We start from the raw sequence: 16275 nt of genomic DNA, 5'->3' as shown, positions 1-16275 counted from the left end.
AGATTGATAATTTTGTACTCAAAGTGAAGCAATATAAATGACCAAAATTCCTTGTTGGGTCAAAAATAATTAAAACTAATCTTATACCCTTATTCTCTATACCAACTTTATAAAAATACTTTATTTAAAAAATAATCTTATTTTTTGTTGATTTTTTAAAAGATTCATTAATTCGTAAATTAATCATAAATATTTTTTTAAAACTTTTATTTTTTACCTTTTTATCTAGGTTGTTATTAACTTTTTTTCATTCACATATCAACTATATTGTTCAATTTTTTTAAATAAAAATTTAAGAGTATTTTTAAGTCAATAATTTCTTCAAAACTTCTATCATATTTTGTAATTTTTCTTTTAAGTTTAAGAGTATTTTGTTGACAAAAATCTAAGTCGATATTTTTATTAATTTCCAAATCCTGAAAATAAGAATACTAGCAAATATCAATAGTCGATAAATGTAAAAATTCATTGAAAATGGCATAAATTTTTTATCGTTTCTTCGTGAAAAAGCAACGCGTATTGAGAGCATAAATGTCGGATGGCTATTTAACTCGTGGATTTAAAATTTTCGTGACGGAATATCGATTCTAGCATGTTTGTGTAGGAAAAAAAATTCGAACACTTAAAATATATGAAATAGAAAATGAAGCGAATCCGAATATAAGGATTAAGCAATGATTTTCTTCCACGAAGTTGTCTTTTTCTTTTTCTTTTTCTTTTTCTTTTTCTTTTTTTAACTAAGAAAGAACCATAAAATGAAATATGTCACGTCGAAAATGTGCATTTTTGGATTATCTTCTTAAAACCATTCTTAGCTGTCACTGTCACTCATCTTCTTCTGCAAATCCTGTGTCTGTAAATAATAAAACAAACGAAAACAGGCAATTCCCCAAATCACTCAACTCAGCCCCACCGAGTCAACTCGGCCTCCGCCGCCGAACCAACCCTTCCACAGTAAACAGGGCTTTCCTCTGTTTCCGTCAATGGCTAATGCAATCCCCTTTCACATCAATACACGCCCACGCCCACGCCCACGCCCACGCCCGCGCCCAATTCTTAACCTCACACCCCTTTTGTGTCTCTTTCTTTTGGGTTCTTCTTCTTCTTCTTCCTCCTCTTCCTCTTCCTCTTCCTCTCCATTCTTCTCACTCGCCGCCGTCTCCTCCTCCTTCTTCTTCCTCTGTTCTTCCCTCTTACATTTCAGAAACTCAACAAGGCTTTGAAGAACAACATCGGCGTCGTCATTCTTCATCAGCGCCTCCGCAATCTCCGCCGGAGACACTTCCATTTCTCCGATTAGCTCTTCAATTTCTCTGCACAAATCATGCTTATCCGCTTCCTCGCCGAGGTAATTCGACACCAACACCCTGAACCCATGAGGAGTACAATACGACATGTTTATATGAACATCCATTCGACCTGGTCGAAGCAGAGCTGGATCCAATCGTTCCTTATGATTCGTCGTGAAGATAATGATTCTTTCATCCCCACAACTCGACCATAATCCATCAATGAAATTCAACATCCCCGATAAAGTAAACTGCAAATCAAAATCAAAATCAAAATCAAAATAAAAAACCCATTTCAATTCTCCATTCAAATCCCAATTACAAAAAGATACAAATCTTCCCGTTGGATTGATCATAATGTTCTTCGTTCTCCCGATTCTGTATTTCCACGCTACAATCGATATCCTCAATCACCACAATCGACCGATTCGTGGTGGATAACAAAACCCTTCTCAGATCACCATTGCTGTAAATGTAAGAGAGGTCCAAATCGTAGATATCAAACTTGAGGTAATTAGCCATGGCGGCAATTAAGCTCGATTTCCCTGTACCAGGAGGACCATACAACAAATAGCCTCTCTTCCAAGCCTTCCCCACTTTTTTGTAAAACTCCCGGCGATTAACGAACCGATCCAAATCATCGATAATGGATTGTTTCAAGTCAGGGTCCATGGCGAGCGTCTCAAACGTGGAGGGATGGTCTAGATTAATAGACCCCCAATTCCCGCTCCCGCCGTCCTCATCATACTGACATTCCTGGCTAAAGATCTTAACAACTTTATCCTCTTCTTTAATCTCCTTAGCCCTTTTCAACACATACGGCAAATAGAACTCCACGACTCTGTCCCTAAATTTCTTGGGAAACACAAGCTCAAAATGGCGCTTCTCTTTGTTTCCCCCACCATTTTGTTCGTCATGGGAACAAACAAATCGCCATTGGAGCCGAATGTTGTCGAAGTGGTCGACGATTTCTTGACCCTTATCGATGGAGAGCGTGATTTTCTTCTGGCGAGGGGTTTTGTGGGCCTTGAGAGTGTCGGTGGAAGGGCTGATTTTCGTACGCAGATAAACCTCCGCCGCTTGGAAGATCTGGTTAGGGCTAAACCCACAATTCTCCTCGATTATAATCTTGACCTGAAACGAAACAGAGCCGAAGAAATAGAAGAAAATTGAATGTAAGAAGGAGATAATCTTGGGTGGGAGTAGCTCGCTGGTTATAGAACGAACAAGCATCATAGTGGTGGCGAATGAGGCGTAGGCGGAGAAGACGGCGGAGGCCGATTGGGGGACGGCCATTTCCTTGAAATTCAACATGATACTAGACGGCGGAGCGAGGCGGAGAAGGGATGAGGAATAGGGTAATCGGCAGCGGAGGTATTTATAAACGAGAGTTGGCTTAGTATTCCTTGGCGATCAAGAATGGTTGCAATTACCTTAGGGTTTAAGCAATCAGTATGACGTTGAAACCACGCCCTTCACACGTCTATCTAAAAAATACCTTTGACTATAAATAATTTATTATCCCTAAATTTAAATTTACATTAATATTTCATCCAAAACCCCAATATTACACTAAATTAGGACATAAATGGGTAATTCTCCATTAGCGGTTTACGATGAAACGATAGCCCTGTTCGTTTATATGTTCTATTTTCGTATAGATTTATACGTTTCTTAATTCGTCGGGATCGATAGTGGTTCGGCTAATCATTTATTCATGTCCGTTTATACGTTACAATTGAAGTTAATATGGTTCGGTTAATCATTTCTGTAACGACTAACCTTGTCGTGATCGTGATCGAAACTAGTTCGGCTAATTATTATTTAGATAATGTAATTAATTTAATAAAAATTGATACAATAGAATTAAATTGTTTATATTAATAAATAACTAAAACAAAATAAAAATAATAGAGTTATAAAAGGGAAATGGGAAAAGAAAAAGTTGTTAAAACTGCCTTGATTTTTTATGAAACAAATTTTGTCTTTTTGTGGGGATTGAAAAAGATTCCTTACCATTTAAAAGTATCCCCTCACGTTTACTGCGCGGTAATTTTCTATGAAACAAATTTTGTCCTTTTTTATTTCATCCAAAATTCCTGCCTTTTACAACCATTAAAAACCGCTACCTTTTTATTTTTCCAACAAAAAGCACTATTTCCCTATTTTTTATTATTTTTTTATTTTATATTTACCAACTATATTTAAAATAGGTTAAATTTGGTATACAAGGTAAAAAATATCATTTTATTTTACTTTTTATATTTTTAAATATCTATTTTTAACTATAGTAAATATAATTAGTCAAATGTGTCAGTTTAATAGTTTATTGTATTCACATTTAATTAAAATTTTAAAATAATAACGAAATTAAATTCATATTAGTTAACTAAACCTTTGTTTTATTATGATTAAATTAAAATTTATTATCGATTTTAATGTATTTTTTTAAATACAAATATTTCTTTTTAAAATAATGCATTAAAGTTATTTTTTATAAAATGTTTTTCTATTTTATGTAATTTAATGGTGGGAAAAATGGATAAAATCTCATAAATAATTTTAGAATTTTATGAAAACTATTAATAAAAATAAGTTTATTGTTAATTTAGGATGAAAATTATTAATATTTGTTTTTAAAATATTTTTAAATATTATTTTTAGTGTTGTTAATACATATTTTAAAAATAACTTTTTAATAACATTATAAAATAAATTAAAAAGTTTGAAAATGATCCATGTTTGGTAGGCAGTTTTTATTATTTTTCTTGGGAAAGAGGAATAAAAAAGAAAAAAAAAATGTAATTTTTATAATAAATAAAAATAAGTTTATATAATTTTAATAATAGTTACTATTAAATATTTAACATTAAAATTTTATATAATTCTATATAATTTATTTCTTCAATAATTATTAAAATGTATTACAAATTAAATTTAAAACTTTTAATATAATATGAATAAAAATCAAATTAAATTTAATTAATACAAATATTTTAAAATCTAATTTTATAGCTAATCACAATTAATTATCTAATATTAATAATGTTGTTTAACTCTATTTATATAAAATTTGAACCTTATTTTCTATAATTTAACTTTTAAATATTATTGACACGTAAATTATTATAAAATTTTTTTATGACATTATATTGTTATAAGTTTTCGAAATGATTTTTTATTGGCTAAACAATAATTATTCATTGACAAAAAATATAAACATAAAATAAATAAGTAATTAAACTTTCACGTTTATTTAAATTTGTCTTATAATGAGTTATTCGATAATTTTAATTCGTTCATCGATTATTTATAAACAATATAAAAAAAATATTATTAAATTGAAATAAATGGAAAGAAGATTAAATCATGACTATATTTGGATTTGAATATTTTAGAAGTACTATTAAATTAAATGGATAGCTTGATTAAAATAAATCATTTTTAAATTGAAATGATTTGATTTTATAATAGAAATAATGAAATATAATTTTTAAAAAGACTGACAAATTAAATATTAATTTAAATAATATAAACAATAAAATAAAATATTAAATTAAGACATTAATGAGTGGGACAGTGGACTTGATCACCAAGTTACGACTTTGGGTCGCCGACTGGATTGACTGGATCAAGTCTCCTTCTTTAACCACGTCATTTTTTATTTATAAAAAAAAACTAATTTTAATTTTAACTTTTAAATTCCTATTTCTGGTCGGATTACCTTGTTGATCGAATATCTCAAAGTAAGAACACTTGTTTAAGATTCGAATCACTTTACAAGCAAGATCGATCATGTCTAGCTTAAATGATACTGATCAAATATCTCAAAGCAAGAACACTTGTTTGAGATTCAAATCACTCCCCAAGCAAGAGATCATGTTAATACTTGTTAATCAAATATCTGAAGGCAATAACACTTGTTTCAGACTTCTATCACTCCACAAGTAAGCAAGATCGATTGTTTCTAGCGTGAATGATTCTACATGCAACCTAAAGTACATAAAATTTTAAAGAAGCTTAAAAAAACACAAATGGTTTGGTTACTACATTTTTCAAATATATCTTACAAAAAAAAAAAAAAAAAACATTATATAGTCTCAAAAAGAAACAATTGATCTTACCTTCATACTACCATAATTAGCAACTATTATACTGTAATTAGTCCCGGTGTAAAATGTAACTTAAAAATAAATAAAATAATTAAAATAATAAAATATAATAACTCTAAATTACTCTCTCGTGTAATAGACTCCAAATTTATAAGTGAGATTCATTCGGGTCATAAATTGAAATATCTTTTAATAATTTTAAAACATTTTATTGGTGTCTATTAGTTCGTATTATAAATAAATAAATAAATAAAAATACATTAGAATTATTTTGTTTTGTAGTGAGGGGTAAATTAGTAAAAATGCTCTTATCGTCGTCGTTACGCCGGTGAGGGATCAGAAGAAAGAGTGGTAGTCTGTGATAATGGAGAGACGGTGGCATTTTCTTCTCCTTTCTTTTTCGCTTTTTCTACGGCTTCCAGTTGGGGTTGACGGATTTCAGCCTCGGATTCTTCATTTTCCCTCTTTTTCGCTTCAAGAAATTCAATCAATTCCGTCAATGCTCTGTCACCGTCGTCGTTCTTCAGCAGATGCTCCGCCACCTCCGCCGGAGTCACTTTGGTACTCGAAATCCGTTCCTCAATTTCCCCAAACAATTCATGGTTCTCAATTCCAAGATAATTGGAAGCCAAAACCCTAAATCCACAAGGGCTGCAATACGACATATGAACATGAACATCCATTCTTCCCGGCCGGAGTAACGCCGGATCCAGCTTCTCTTTATGGTTCGTCGTGAATATTATAATCCTCTCATCGCCACAGCTCGACCACAACCCGTCAATGAAATTCAACAAACCCGACAACGTCACCTGTTTTCTTCTCGGCGGCGACGATGTTTCATCATCTTCTTCCGTTTCCGACATCCGATCATGAAACTGAATCGAACAATCAATATCCTCCACCACTAAAATCGAACGATTCGAAATACCCATAAGTAATTTCTTAAGACCTGAATTGGATTCCAGCGCCGTTAATTCCAAATCATAAACATCGAATTTCAGGTAATTCGCCATTGATGCGATTAAGCTCGATTTCCCTGTTCCCGGTGGTCCGTACAGCAAATACCCTCTCTTCCAAGCTTTACCCACCTTTCTGTAAAACTCCTTCCTCTTCACAAACCGTTCAAGGTCGTTCAGAATGAAATCCTTGATCTCAGAGTCCATTGCGAGCTTCTCGAACGTGGCAGGGTGATCGAGATTCGTCGGAATCCACATCTCCGATATGCTGCCGTATTCGACATTCGGGTAGTCGGCGGCGAAGATCTTGAGGGTTTTGGATTGCTGCTTCAATTCTTTGGCCTGGAGGAGAATATGGGGGAGATACGATTTGAGGACCATTTCTTTGTGTTTATAGTGAAAACAGAGCTGGAAGGATCGGTCGATGGTGGTGTAGGAGGAACGAGGGTTGTCGAAATCGCGCCGCCGGTTTTCTTGGCAGAGGAAGAACCAGTTGAATTGAACGCCGTTGAAGGTGTCGATTACTTCCTGGTGGCTTTCCATGGCGGTGGTGATGTTGTCTTCCTTCTCGAGCTTTGTGACTTTGAGTATTTTAGTTGAGGGAGGGATTTTGGTGGCTAAATAGATATGGGCAGCTTCGTAGATTTGGTTGGGGCTGAAACCGTCCATTTCGCCGATGACCATGGTGAGTTGGGAGGAGAATCGGCCGAAGATGCTTCGAGCTCTGTCGTATATATATTCACGGAGATCGGAAGGGAATAAGTCGTCGGCGACGGAGCGAGCAAGGACGATGGTGGCGGCAAAGGAAGCGACGGTGGTGAGAATGGCCTTGGCATTTGCGAGATTAGATACGGCGGTGGAGCCGTCGGAGGCCATGGCTGGGAAATGGAAACAGGGGAAGTTGTGAGGAAGAGAGCAGAAATGGAGTTTGTTTAAATAAGGAAGAAGGTGAAGGCTCTGGTTTTGGTCGTCCCGTCGCCGACCGGATTGACCAAACGACGTCGGAAAAGACTCGGCACTTTCTTCTTTTTTCCGTGTCTTCCACGTTTCAACTCAACCTTTTACATTTCCTTTTACATTTATTATTATTATTATTATCATTTTCATAGTTTCACGTTCCACTTAAATTTATATTCACTTAAAATATTATTTTGATAATTTTAAATTAAATTATATAATATTTTTTCTAAGTGGTTATAATTTGAAAGTGTCACATGGTCATAAACTTTTAAAATATTAAGTAGTACTTTTATATGTACATTTTTTTTTATTGAATAAAGATGGTATATATTATTAAATGGTTGTTTTATTAAAACTTTTTGACTCTTGGGTCAAGTTGTTTTAGGTTAAATTTATTAGTATTTAAAAAAAAAATCATGAAATAACCCTCTGGATTCGAGAATTGACTTTGAAATTAATTGACTATGATTATATTTACTTACATAGGAATAGGATCTCTTTTTACATTTATATTTACTTTCGGTCGTTAGAAATTTAGCTCCTATAATTTTAAAAATTAATGTTTATAAATTATTTATAGCTTTTTTATTAAATTTAGGGAGTATTGATGAGATTTTATCAGAATTAAGACTATAAATTTTAAAATGCATTTTCTCGGGGTTGGATAGGTAGGTACTTAAAAAGGGGCAAATTAGGCATGCACGTGTTGATGATGGAACATGGGTTATGGATGTCATTTGCCAGTCATGGTTCAGAATTGGGCCGTTTAAGCCCATTACTTATATATGGGCCAGAAGGCAGAAGCCCATTTGAGAAATTTTCACAATGAGATGGGAATCCAAACGAGCGATAAGGTCTGGGAGAGCACACCTCATGTTTGGTGTTCCAACTTGTATGGCTATCAAATCACACACTCGGGCTGGGGCTAGTTTTGGAATCAAATCTCCACTTAAATGCTCATTCTATAATGGAGAGTTTCCTATGTGTTCCCCATGAGAACACAGAAGGGTTAGGCGTCTTCTAGCTCATCCTTTCCCCATCAATTCTCTGTCTAAGTTTGTCAAAGAATTCGACGACATTGACCCAACATGCATTCATTACGACCCATATCTGTACGAAGGACTCCATGCAATTCAACCCTTCCAGATTTGACGCGTCTGTCTACAATCAATCACTGTTTCTGGTTTGTTTTTGTTTTTTTTTTTTTTTCTTTTTGACTCTCATAAATAAAACATGAAAATAACTGAGAACAATAAATAAATAAAACAAGTGGTAAGCAAGTAATATGACTACCCTAGGTACTACCTTATTACGAATTAGTAGATTATTATGCGTAGTATCTCATTAGACAATCACTATGTCTATGTTCTTTCGTAAAAGTATGTATCACTTAAAAACTTATAATAGTAACTTTTTTTTTTCTTTTTACTGTTAAAAAAAAAAAAAATCAAAGAAAAAAAGTTTTAGCAGAATTGATCGATAAAATAATTCTTCGGCTACTAAGCATATATTGGGTCTGGACCCAGGAAATTCAAAAGTCAAACAATTTCATACCTTTTGGTGTAGACCCAGGACCTGTCTAGGAAGGAACGTTGCCAAAATAACAATGTTGGTCTTCCTGCACAGAATGACTGAGGGTACAAGATGTGCAACGACATGGGTCTACATCTTGCTCCGTCTTGAGTTAGGGTCAGATTATGTAACGCCCCAGATTCACCGCTAGCAGATATTGTCTTCTTTGGGCTTTCTCTTTCGGGCTTCCCCTCAAGACTTTAAAATGCATCTGTTAGGGGAAGGTTTCCACACCCTTATAACGGTGGTTCGTTCTCCTCCCAACCAATGTGGGACATCACAGATTAAGATGTGCAACGGCAAGGGACGGTTAGCACCTCAAAGAAACAGTATCTTTTATATCCTGAAAGACAGAAATAATGTGCAATTGAACAGAGCGGGTTTTCCAGCAGTCCAAGTTTGAATCTGCGATATCTAGATTAGTGCTAGATATATTATACATGTCGAATATCAAGCTCGTCAAGGACTGCGCTTCGAATCTCATCTCATTGAAATCGATTTGTACTCTTGGATAGTGCTAGTTATTGCTTGTTCGACTGGTAGCCTCTCCATGCTCGATGCACCATAAAATCCATGAACTCCATTGGTTCTCTTCAGAATGAAAGCTGCTTCAGTAGGGCCCGATATAGGACCTGACAGTACCATTAGATAATTTTAATATTGAAGTAATTGTACATCTTTGCATTCTCAGAATGAATACAATCAGTATAAATATAGGAATTAACAGGAGAAAAATATTAGCCAACTATTGGCATCACTGTACCCCTGACTTCTTGAAATTAACTACGCCAAAGATGCCATAGTATTCTGCATGTATTTACCAAGTTGTCTAACACTCTGCATTTATTACCAAATGATACGAACTCTTAATACTTGGTATTGTGATCTTCTACACTGCCCTATTGTTGGTTGCTTACGTTAGGATGAGACTGAGACTCTGGCAGACTTTATGTTAGGAATTAGGATATCTGAAGATTGCCTTTCAATGGGAAATGAAAGGAGTGCAGATCAAAACACATTCAATCTTATCAATCTCAACATAATTAGTCCAAGATTTTGATTATGAGTTAAATCTTTATGTCACAATTATTAGCAGTCCAATCAGTACTAGCAACTCAATCGTACGGTTATACCTTGGGCAATAGATCTGAGGTCTAAACTCAATAGGGTTTTCTCCAAAGATGCGACAACCTGTCTATGCAAGACTTCTATCTACAATTGATTCAAGCCAATCACCATCAGTGTATCCTTCAATTGTTAGACGACAATTCTTGTAAACAGAAGTCCTTTGCTTCAAGATTTCTTCAAACATTAACCATCTCAGTATCTTAGTTATTGCTTATAGATGTATTTTATGCATGAATGACCAAATTTACAGAAAATGGAGTATTTAGTCTAGTCTGGATCAAATAAATGAGTAATTACAAGTGGTAATCCCATTTACACTTCTTGATCTATATTTTTGGTTGGCCCTAAGTGTGCGTAGGGCAGTAACATTTTAGTCTAGAGGGCATAAGGTTTATTAGGTATGTTATCATTTGGACTGCATTGCCCCATAAGGTTTTTTGTACAGTTGTTCAAATATTAAAATAACGTGCAAGTTCAAGAACAATATGCTCTGCCACCCTATTTTGTTGGGGGGAAACTCTAGACCAATCTATGGTGATTGAACAACTCAAATTCACATGGAAATTTAAAGCTTTTATCAGGAATGGATTGCGGAACCATTGGCTTGAAATAAGAAATGTTAGGCTGCCCGTTTCCTCTCCAACAATACTGCTACGGTTAATCACACATGGTTTCTCTGATTTTCTACTATTTCTCTTATTTAAGATATATATGATATTCCATTTATCATTTTAGCACTACCAATCCTCCCCCAAGGTGTGGTCCTGAAAGGCTCAAATTCTAACAAAGGAGAGAGCTTTCTGCATTTATTACCAAACTGTGGTAATATTTGCATACATTACCACATAATCTAAGTATATAGTATGTTCTCCAAGTGTTGAGTATTGGTGCATGGAGCGGGATTATGGACCGTTCATACATTTCTGTGCAGTAAAGTAGGAAATTTAAAGCTTTTATCAGGAATGGATTGCGGAACCATTGGCTTGAAATAAGAAATGTTAGGCTGCCCGTTTCCTCTCCAACAATACTGCTACGGTTAATCACACATGGTTTCTCTGATTTTCTACTATTTCTCTTATTTAAGATATATATGATATTCCATTTATCATTTTAGCACTACCAATCCTCCCCCAAGGTGTGGTCCTGAAAGGCTCAAATTCTAACAAAGGAGAGAGCTTTCTGCATTTATTACCAAACTGTGGTAATATTTGCATATATTACCACATAATCTAAGTATATAGTATGTTCTCCAAGTGTTGAGTATTGGTGCATGGAGCGGGATTATGGACCGTTCATACATTTCTGTGCAGTAAAGTAGTTATCTAAATTCAAATCTATCAGTCTCTCCATTTTGATTCTTTTTGTAGTTTTGTAAAAAAAAAATCAGCTAATTGGTGGGCCTCTTTACATTCCAAATTCTTTTGTAACTTCAACTTCTCGATTATTATTAGTCATTAGAAGTCGATTATCATGTAGTTTGTTTTGGGAGGGAGTTATATCTACCCTGCTCCTAGGATGTTTCTCTTTTGCTGTTCTGAATATACTCTCTCTGTTTCCTATTAAAAAAAAAAAAATCAAATCAATCAGCAATGAAGTTTGTAGATAATACCTCCATGACAGAGAACTAAGACATTAGGATTGATCCTGTGAGCAGCATCTGCTATAGCCTGTACACGGAGTACACTTTCCTCCAGTGATAGAGCAGTTTTGGCTCCAATAGATCCAGAGGTAGTGAGCCCCATGTGGGCAACTATGATGTCTGCGCCGGCTTTTGCCATTTCCGTGGCTTCATCTTGGTTAAAAGCGTATGGGGTTGTCAAGAGACCCATTTTATGTGCCATCTCAATCATCTTGACCTCCAATCTGATAAAAAAGTCCAAATATGTAATAATAAAAGTTATAAGATGATATTGAAGAAATATTTGGGAATAATATTAGGTTCCATAACCGACAGCCTACCCATATCCCATGCCTGTTTCTTCTAGGTTTTGTCTGAAGTTACCATCAAACAATCCAACAGTAGGAAAGTTCTGCACTCCAGAGAATCCAATTGACTCCACCTGCTTTAGAAAGTAATCCATTCGACGAAATGGATCAGAAGCACATACTCCAGCAAGCACGGGAACTGTCTTCACCACCTATACACATTTATAAGATACAACTTTTATTACCAATTATTGTATTAAACATATACTCATAAAATAAGAACGCAAAACTATGAAAAACTGTAAAATATTATATGACATCTAATTATGAAAAAATGAAGGGTATATTCAGAATATATCTCTGTTTTTTGGGTCCTAAAGTATATTGAGTTAAATGTTTTGGGTCCTAAAGTACACTTCAGTGTACAGACTCCCAACATTATTGTCAAACCAAAGAGGTATAGTATTACTCACTCAGGTTATTGGGAGAGTCCCAAATAATCTACTGATATACCTAATGCTCCACGTTCAAGATATCCAGTTCAACAGGATATATCATGATGCTTGATTAAAGAAATCATGTATAAGTCATTTTCGGCTTCAAAGCTATTCCGACTTTATCAATAAACTGATTTCACTTCTACACATAAAAACATTACACCAATATTCATACATATGAGAATTTAGTTATACAATTTATTTTTTAATATTTAAGTAATGATTGCAAAGGGTTGATCCAAAATCTGATCAATTCCTTGAATTAATTTTGTGAATCAGCAGGTACCTAGAACTTACAGGCAATACTTCATTGGCCATTTCAAGCACTATGGCATTAGCATCGGCAAAAGGCAGCAAACCTGCTAAAGAACCCCTCCCAGCCATGCGAAAGCGCCCTGAGTTGTACACTACTATCAGATCAACACCACCAGCTTCTTCAAACTTGGCAGATATGCCTGTCCCAGCACCGGCCCCTATTATGGGCACTCCTTTAACCATTTGAGCTTTCAGGTTCTCCAATATATTACGTGTTCTTCGCGAAGTTTCTGTTTAACAATTGCAAGTTTCGTGTCCACATTGACATAAATCAGATTAAGCACCTTGAAATGCTAAATGCTGAAATTGAGTGTGCTTTCTAACAGTAAAAGGTCAAGCGAATGACATCGGTAATAACCTGGTCTTTTCTCTGGGAAGTCACTAGGACTGTAGCCAATGTTTCGACCAGCAGATAAATTGGACTCAGAAAAGTAGGTTTTTTTAAGGTCTTGACTAGTTTCGGCCAAAACCATTTTTGGGCCACATGAGTCCGTATTTTTTGAGGTAATTTCCAAGAATGAGTTAACCAATACCTCAGCAAATTCAGGATCATTAATATGATAAGGATACACATTCACCTGCATCATAAAGAGCCTTAAATTTACTGTAGGGGGTAATCAACAGAGACGGGAACTTGATTATATTAACTTTATGAGTACCTTCCTATCATTATTTGATTGAATAAGCTTCTGTAATTCATCAATAAGAGTAGCAGTAGCCTTAGGATCATAAAATGGCTTCCCTGGTGCATCCAGAGCAGATATGCCCTTCTGTGGCAGGCATACACGAACCTTTCCTGATGAATTGTTCATCTTATCAGCTATAAACTTCGCAATTTTTTTGTTCTCATCCACTGTAGTTCGCATCAGAGTAACCTGAAAAATGAGCACTTTCCTTGTTGAATATGGATGAAGAAAAACAGAAAGAACATGAAAGAAACTAGTTCCAGCGAGCATGGAAACAGCCATAAAAACTTTTACAAGTCTGGTTATAAGATTAGCGGATGTTGATTTACTGTCTTGAACAACAAGGAGAAAAATACTTAATTTTACATATTATAATGTTAAAAGTCAATTAAAGAAACTGCCAAAAAGAAAAAAAAAGCAAAACAGAGCCAGATAGCAGAATCACCTGTTTATTATGTTCATATATATTCCTTCCATGAAAATTAGAAGGTATTGTATCTATGGATCCAAAGTTCACCATATCGAGTGCTCCTACACTTAGAACTAATGGGATTTTCTTTTCTATGATGGCATCAAAGCGGGAGCTGTCACAAGCCATAACACCTCCCATTAAATAGTCTGCGACCTCTGTTGTTGTGATGTCCAAGACTCCCTACGCAAGAAATGGTCAACAATAAAAATAAAGAAAGAAGGAAAATTGTTCGTGATCAAAGTATCTCCAACTAAGGGGGAAAAAACAGGAGGCAAGGGGGGTTTGTAAAACATCAAATGTAATCTGAGAAGGGACTACGGACTCTCATGGTTCTCTACATTCAATGATAACAATACTGAAATCCATGCCTTAATAGATTAAGAGAAATACAAATAAACATTATTAGGTTTGAAATGATTAATAAACAACAAGATTGCCCATGATAGAACAATTCTGAGCAATGTAAGGCCAGCCTCATCCGCTATAAAATATATTTTAACAATGAGTTTTTCTAATTTTATAATGCATGTGAGTTATAACTTAATCAATAGCCGACAGTCAGAGACAAGCCGAACTCTCTTGTATTCTAAACATGCAGTATGTTTCCTAGTTGACACAGATCATCTCACGCTGCTACTTCAAATAAATAATTTTCTTTACAAAAGCACCTGGATAAATCCCTCTCTGACCAGAGATTCCATTGCCTTGCCCCCTATCCCAGTAGCATGAAAAACAAGGCTCTCGTAGCCTTCTTTAAGCAATCTTTCTTTGACAGCATTAACACAAGGAGTTGTAACACCAAACATTGTTAAACCCACTGTTGGTTTTTCATTGAACTCAGGCGAATCATTAGACTTCTCAAGTCTTCCGATCACCATTCCAGCAAATGCAGCACTTGCATTCGAGAAAACGACCCTACTGACACTATTGATCCCGCACACATCCACTATAGACGGGAAAAGTATCAGATCGGATGTCCCGATATAAGATTCTGTTTGACCACTAGCAATAGTCGAGACGATAAGCTTAGGTATTCCAATTTGAAGAGATTTTAACGCAGAGGATATGAGAGACGTTCCTCCACTGCCTCCAAGTCCTATAGCTCCAGCAATAACTCCATCCTCCTGGACTTTACTAAGGAAACATTCGAGTGCTTTACTCATTATAGAGATTGCTTTTCCTCGGTCATCGGGAAGATGATTTCTAGTGTGATCATAGCAAGAGAGAACATCCTCCCTCGACACGAAGACGAAATCATCCAAACTCTCGATCACATTTTGCTGGCTGGTAGAAACATCAACAACCGTCACTTCAACCTGTCATTTCCATAACCAAGCACAATCAATACAAGCACAACGACAAGAATCGTAAATCAACAACAACAACTCTGCTCAGAGCTTTAGATAAACTGAGAATTACTACCTTCTCTCTTTTTGTTCTTTTTGTTCCCTTCTATTTCAGTTTATAGAATCACGATAAACGAGAATTTGGAGATCGAATACGCGTCGTTTACCTCCGGTAGTTTAGTTAATCAAAGTTGAAATCACAATCTCAACCGAATTGACGAAATCAAAACAATGCATATGAAAATTTTACGAAAATTTTCACAATACACAACACTGAAAACAATAATTCGAGCACTCTAACCTTATGAGGAGAACCTCTAGCGAAGAAATTGAGGTTGGATCGAACTGCATCGGAAACGAATCGGAGCTCCTCCAGCTTTGTATCAGCCGTAGCGATACAGAAAACTCGGAGAGTTTTGCTTTCACCCCGTGTCGCCATTGTTAAGCTTTCTGTTCTCAGAGCTCCCTAACTTCCGATTCAGGCAATGTTAGAAGTGAAAAGCAATTAAAGTTAACCGCAGAAAATAGTTAATATGGACAAAAATCAAGGATAAATATATTATTGATATGCTAAAAATATTACCTGAAATAAAAGTTGCTACTGTTATAAAATATTAGTAAATAATACCGTAAGGTTTTATCTCTAATAAATGTAATGTAATGTTTGATATACTTTTAAATATTATAATACACTTATTTTTTACCCTTAAATAATCTTGATTAATTTCAAATATATATTTAATTTTATGATTTTTTATTAAAATTAAAATTATTTTTAAATACTTTATTTTCGTTTTGAAAACGAACTAAAATTTAAATATTGAGTTTGGTTTTTGGGCGATAGTGACAATTATAACATAGAAATTAAGAAAAAAACCGGCCTAATTAAAAAAAAAAATTATGTATATTCAATATGGTTTAAACAATTTGTGTTAAAAATGTGGTAAAATTAAAAGTATGAATATGTTTATGATTTTTAATTTTATATCAAATAAAATTTTTAATTTTTAATTTTT

General features: G+C 34.7%; 3 protein-coding genes across 3 annotated transcripts; all 3 read right to left on the bottom strand.

Moving 5' to 3' along the window:
* Positions 1-763: 763 nt before the first annotated feature.
* LOC111781412 (AAA-ATPase At2g18193) lies at positions 764-2714 on the bottom strand. Its single transcript, XM_087119850.1, has 2 exons — positions 1628-2714; positions 764-1542 (listed from the first exon to the last, which is right to left on the bottom strand). Exons 1-2 carry the CDS (start codon positions 2601-2603, stop codon positions 1004-1006), a joined length of 1515 nt encoding a protein of 504 aa, XP_086975976.1. The 5' UTR covers positions 2604-2714; the 3' UTR covers positions 764-1003.
* Positions 2715-5555: 2841 nt separating this feature from the next.
* On the bottom strand, positions 5556-7372 carry LOC111781958 (AAA-ATPase At3g50940-like). The gene has a single exon (XM_023662707.2). It carries the CDS (start codon positions 7231-7233, stop codon positions 5722-5724), a length of 1512 nt encoding a protein of 503 aa, XP_023518475.2. The 5' UTR covers positions 7234-7372; the 3' UTR covers positions 5556-5721.
* A 1827-nt stretch (positions 7373-9199) lies between these two features.
* Positions 9200-15762, bottom strand: LOC111781690 (TIM-barrel signal transduction protein). Its single transcript, XM_023662376.2, has 9 exons — positions 15561-15762; positions 14582-15229; positions 13887-14093; positions 13415-13630; positions 13114-13333; positions 12738-12985; positions 11977-12155; positions 11627-11880; positions 9200-9521 (listed from the first exon to the last, which is right to left on the bottom strand). Exons 1-9 carry the CDS (start codon positions 15696-15698, stop codon positions 9370-9372), a joined length of 2262 nt encoding a protein of 753 aa, XP_023518144.2. The 5' UTR covers positions 15699-15762; the 3' UTR covers positions 9200-9369.
* Positions 15763-16275: the final 513 nt, after the last annotated feature.

The sequence above is a fragment of the Cucurbita pepo genome, chromosome 19 (genome assembly GCF_057944985.1).
Source record: "Cucurbita pepo subsp. pepo isolate OVF chromosome 19, ASM5794498v1, whole genome shotgun sequence".
In the NCBI taxonomy this organism is placed as follows: domain Eukaryota; kingdom Viridiplantae; phylum Streptophyta; class Magnoliopsida; order Cucurbitales; family Cucurbitaceae; genus Cucurbita; species Cucurbita pepo.
The sequence above is the reverse complement of the archived record's forward strand: the minus strand, read 5'-3'. Positions and strand labels throughout refer to the sequence as shown.

What these genes read in the sequence shown, in the direction of transcription:
- LOC111781412 (XM_087119850.1), bottom strand. Translation starts at nt 2,603, where the DNA reads ATGTTGAATTTCAAGGAAATGGCCGTCCCCCAATCGGCCTCCGCCGTC. An exon ending in TTATGATCAATCCAACGGGA is followed by an intron (nt 1,543 to 1,627) that starts AGATTTGTATCT and finishes ATTTTGATTTGC; the next exon opens with AGTTTACTTTATCGGGGATG.
- LOC111781958 (XM_023662707.2), bottom strand. Translation starts at nt 7,233, where the DNA reads ATGGCCTCCGACGGCTCCACCGCCGTATCTAATCTCGCAAATGCCAAG.
- LOC111781690 (XM_023662376.2), bottom strand. Translation starts at nt 15,698, where the DNA reads ATGGCGACACGGGGTGAAAGCAAAACTCTCCGAGTTTTCTGTATCGCT. An exon ending in CTAGAGGTTCTCCTCATAAG is followed by an intron (nt 15,230 to 15,560) that starts GTTAGAGTGCTC and finishes TGGAAATGACAG; the next exon opens with GTTGAAGTGACGGTTGTTGA. An exon ending in AATCAAATAATGATAGGAAG is followed by an intron (nt 13,334 to 13,414) that starts GTACTCATAAAG and finishes TTTATGATGCAG; the next exon opens with GTGAATGTGTATCCTTATCA.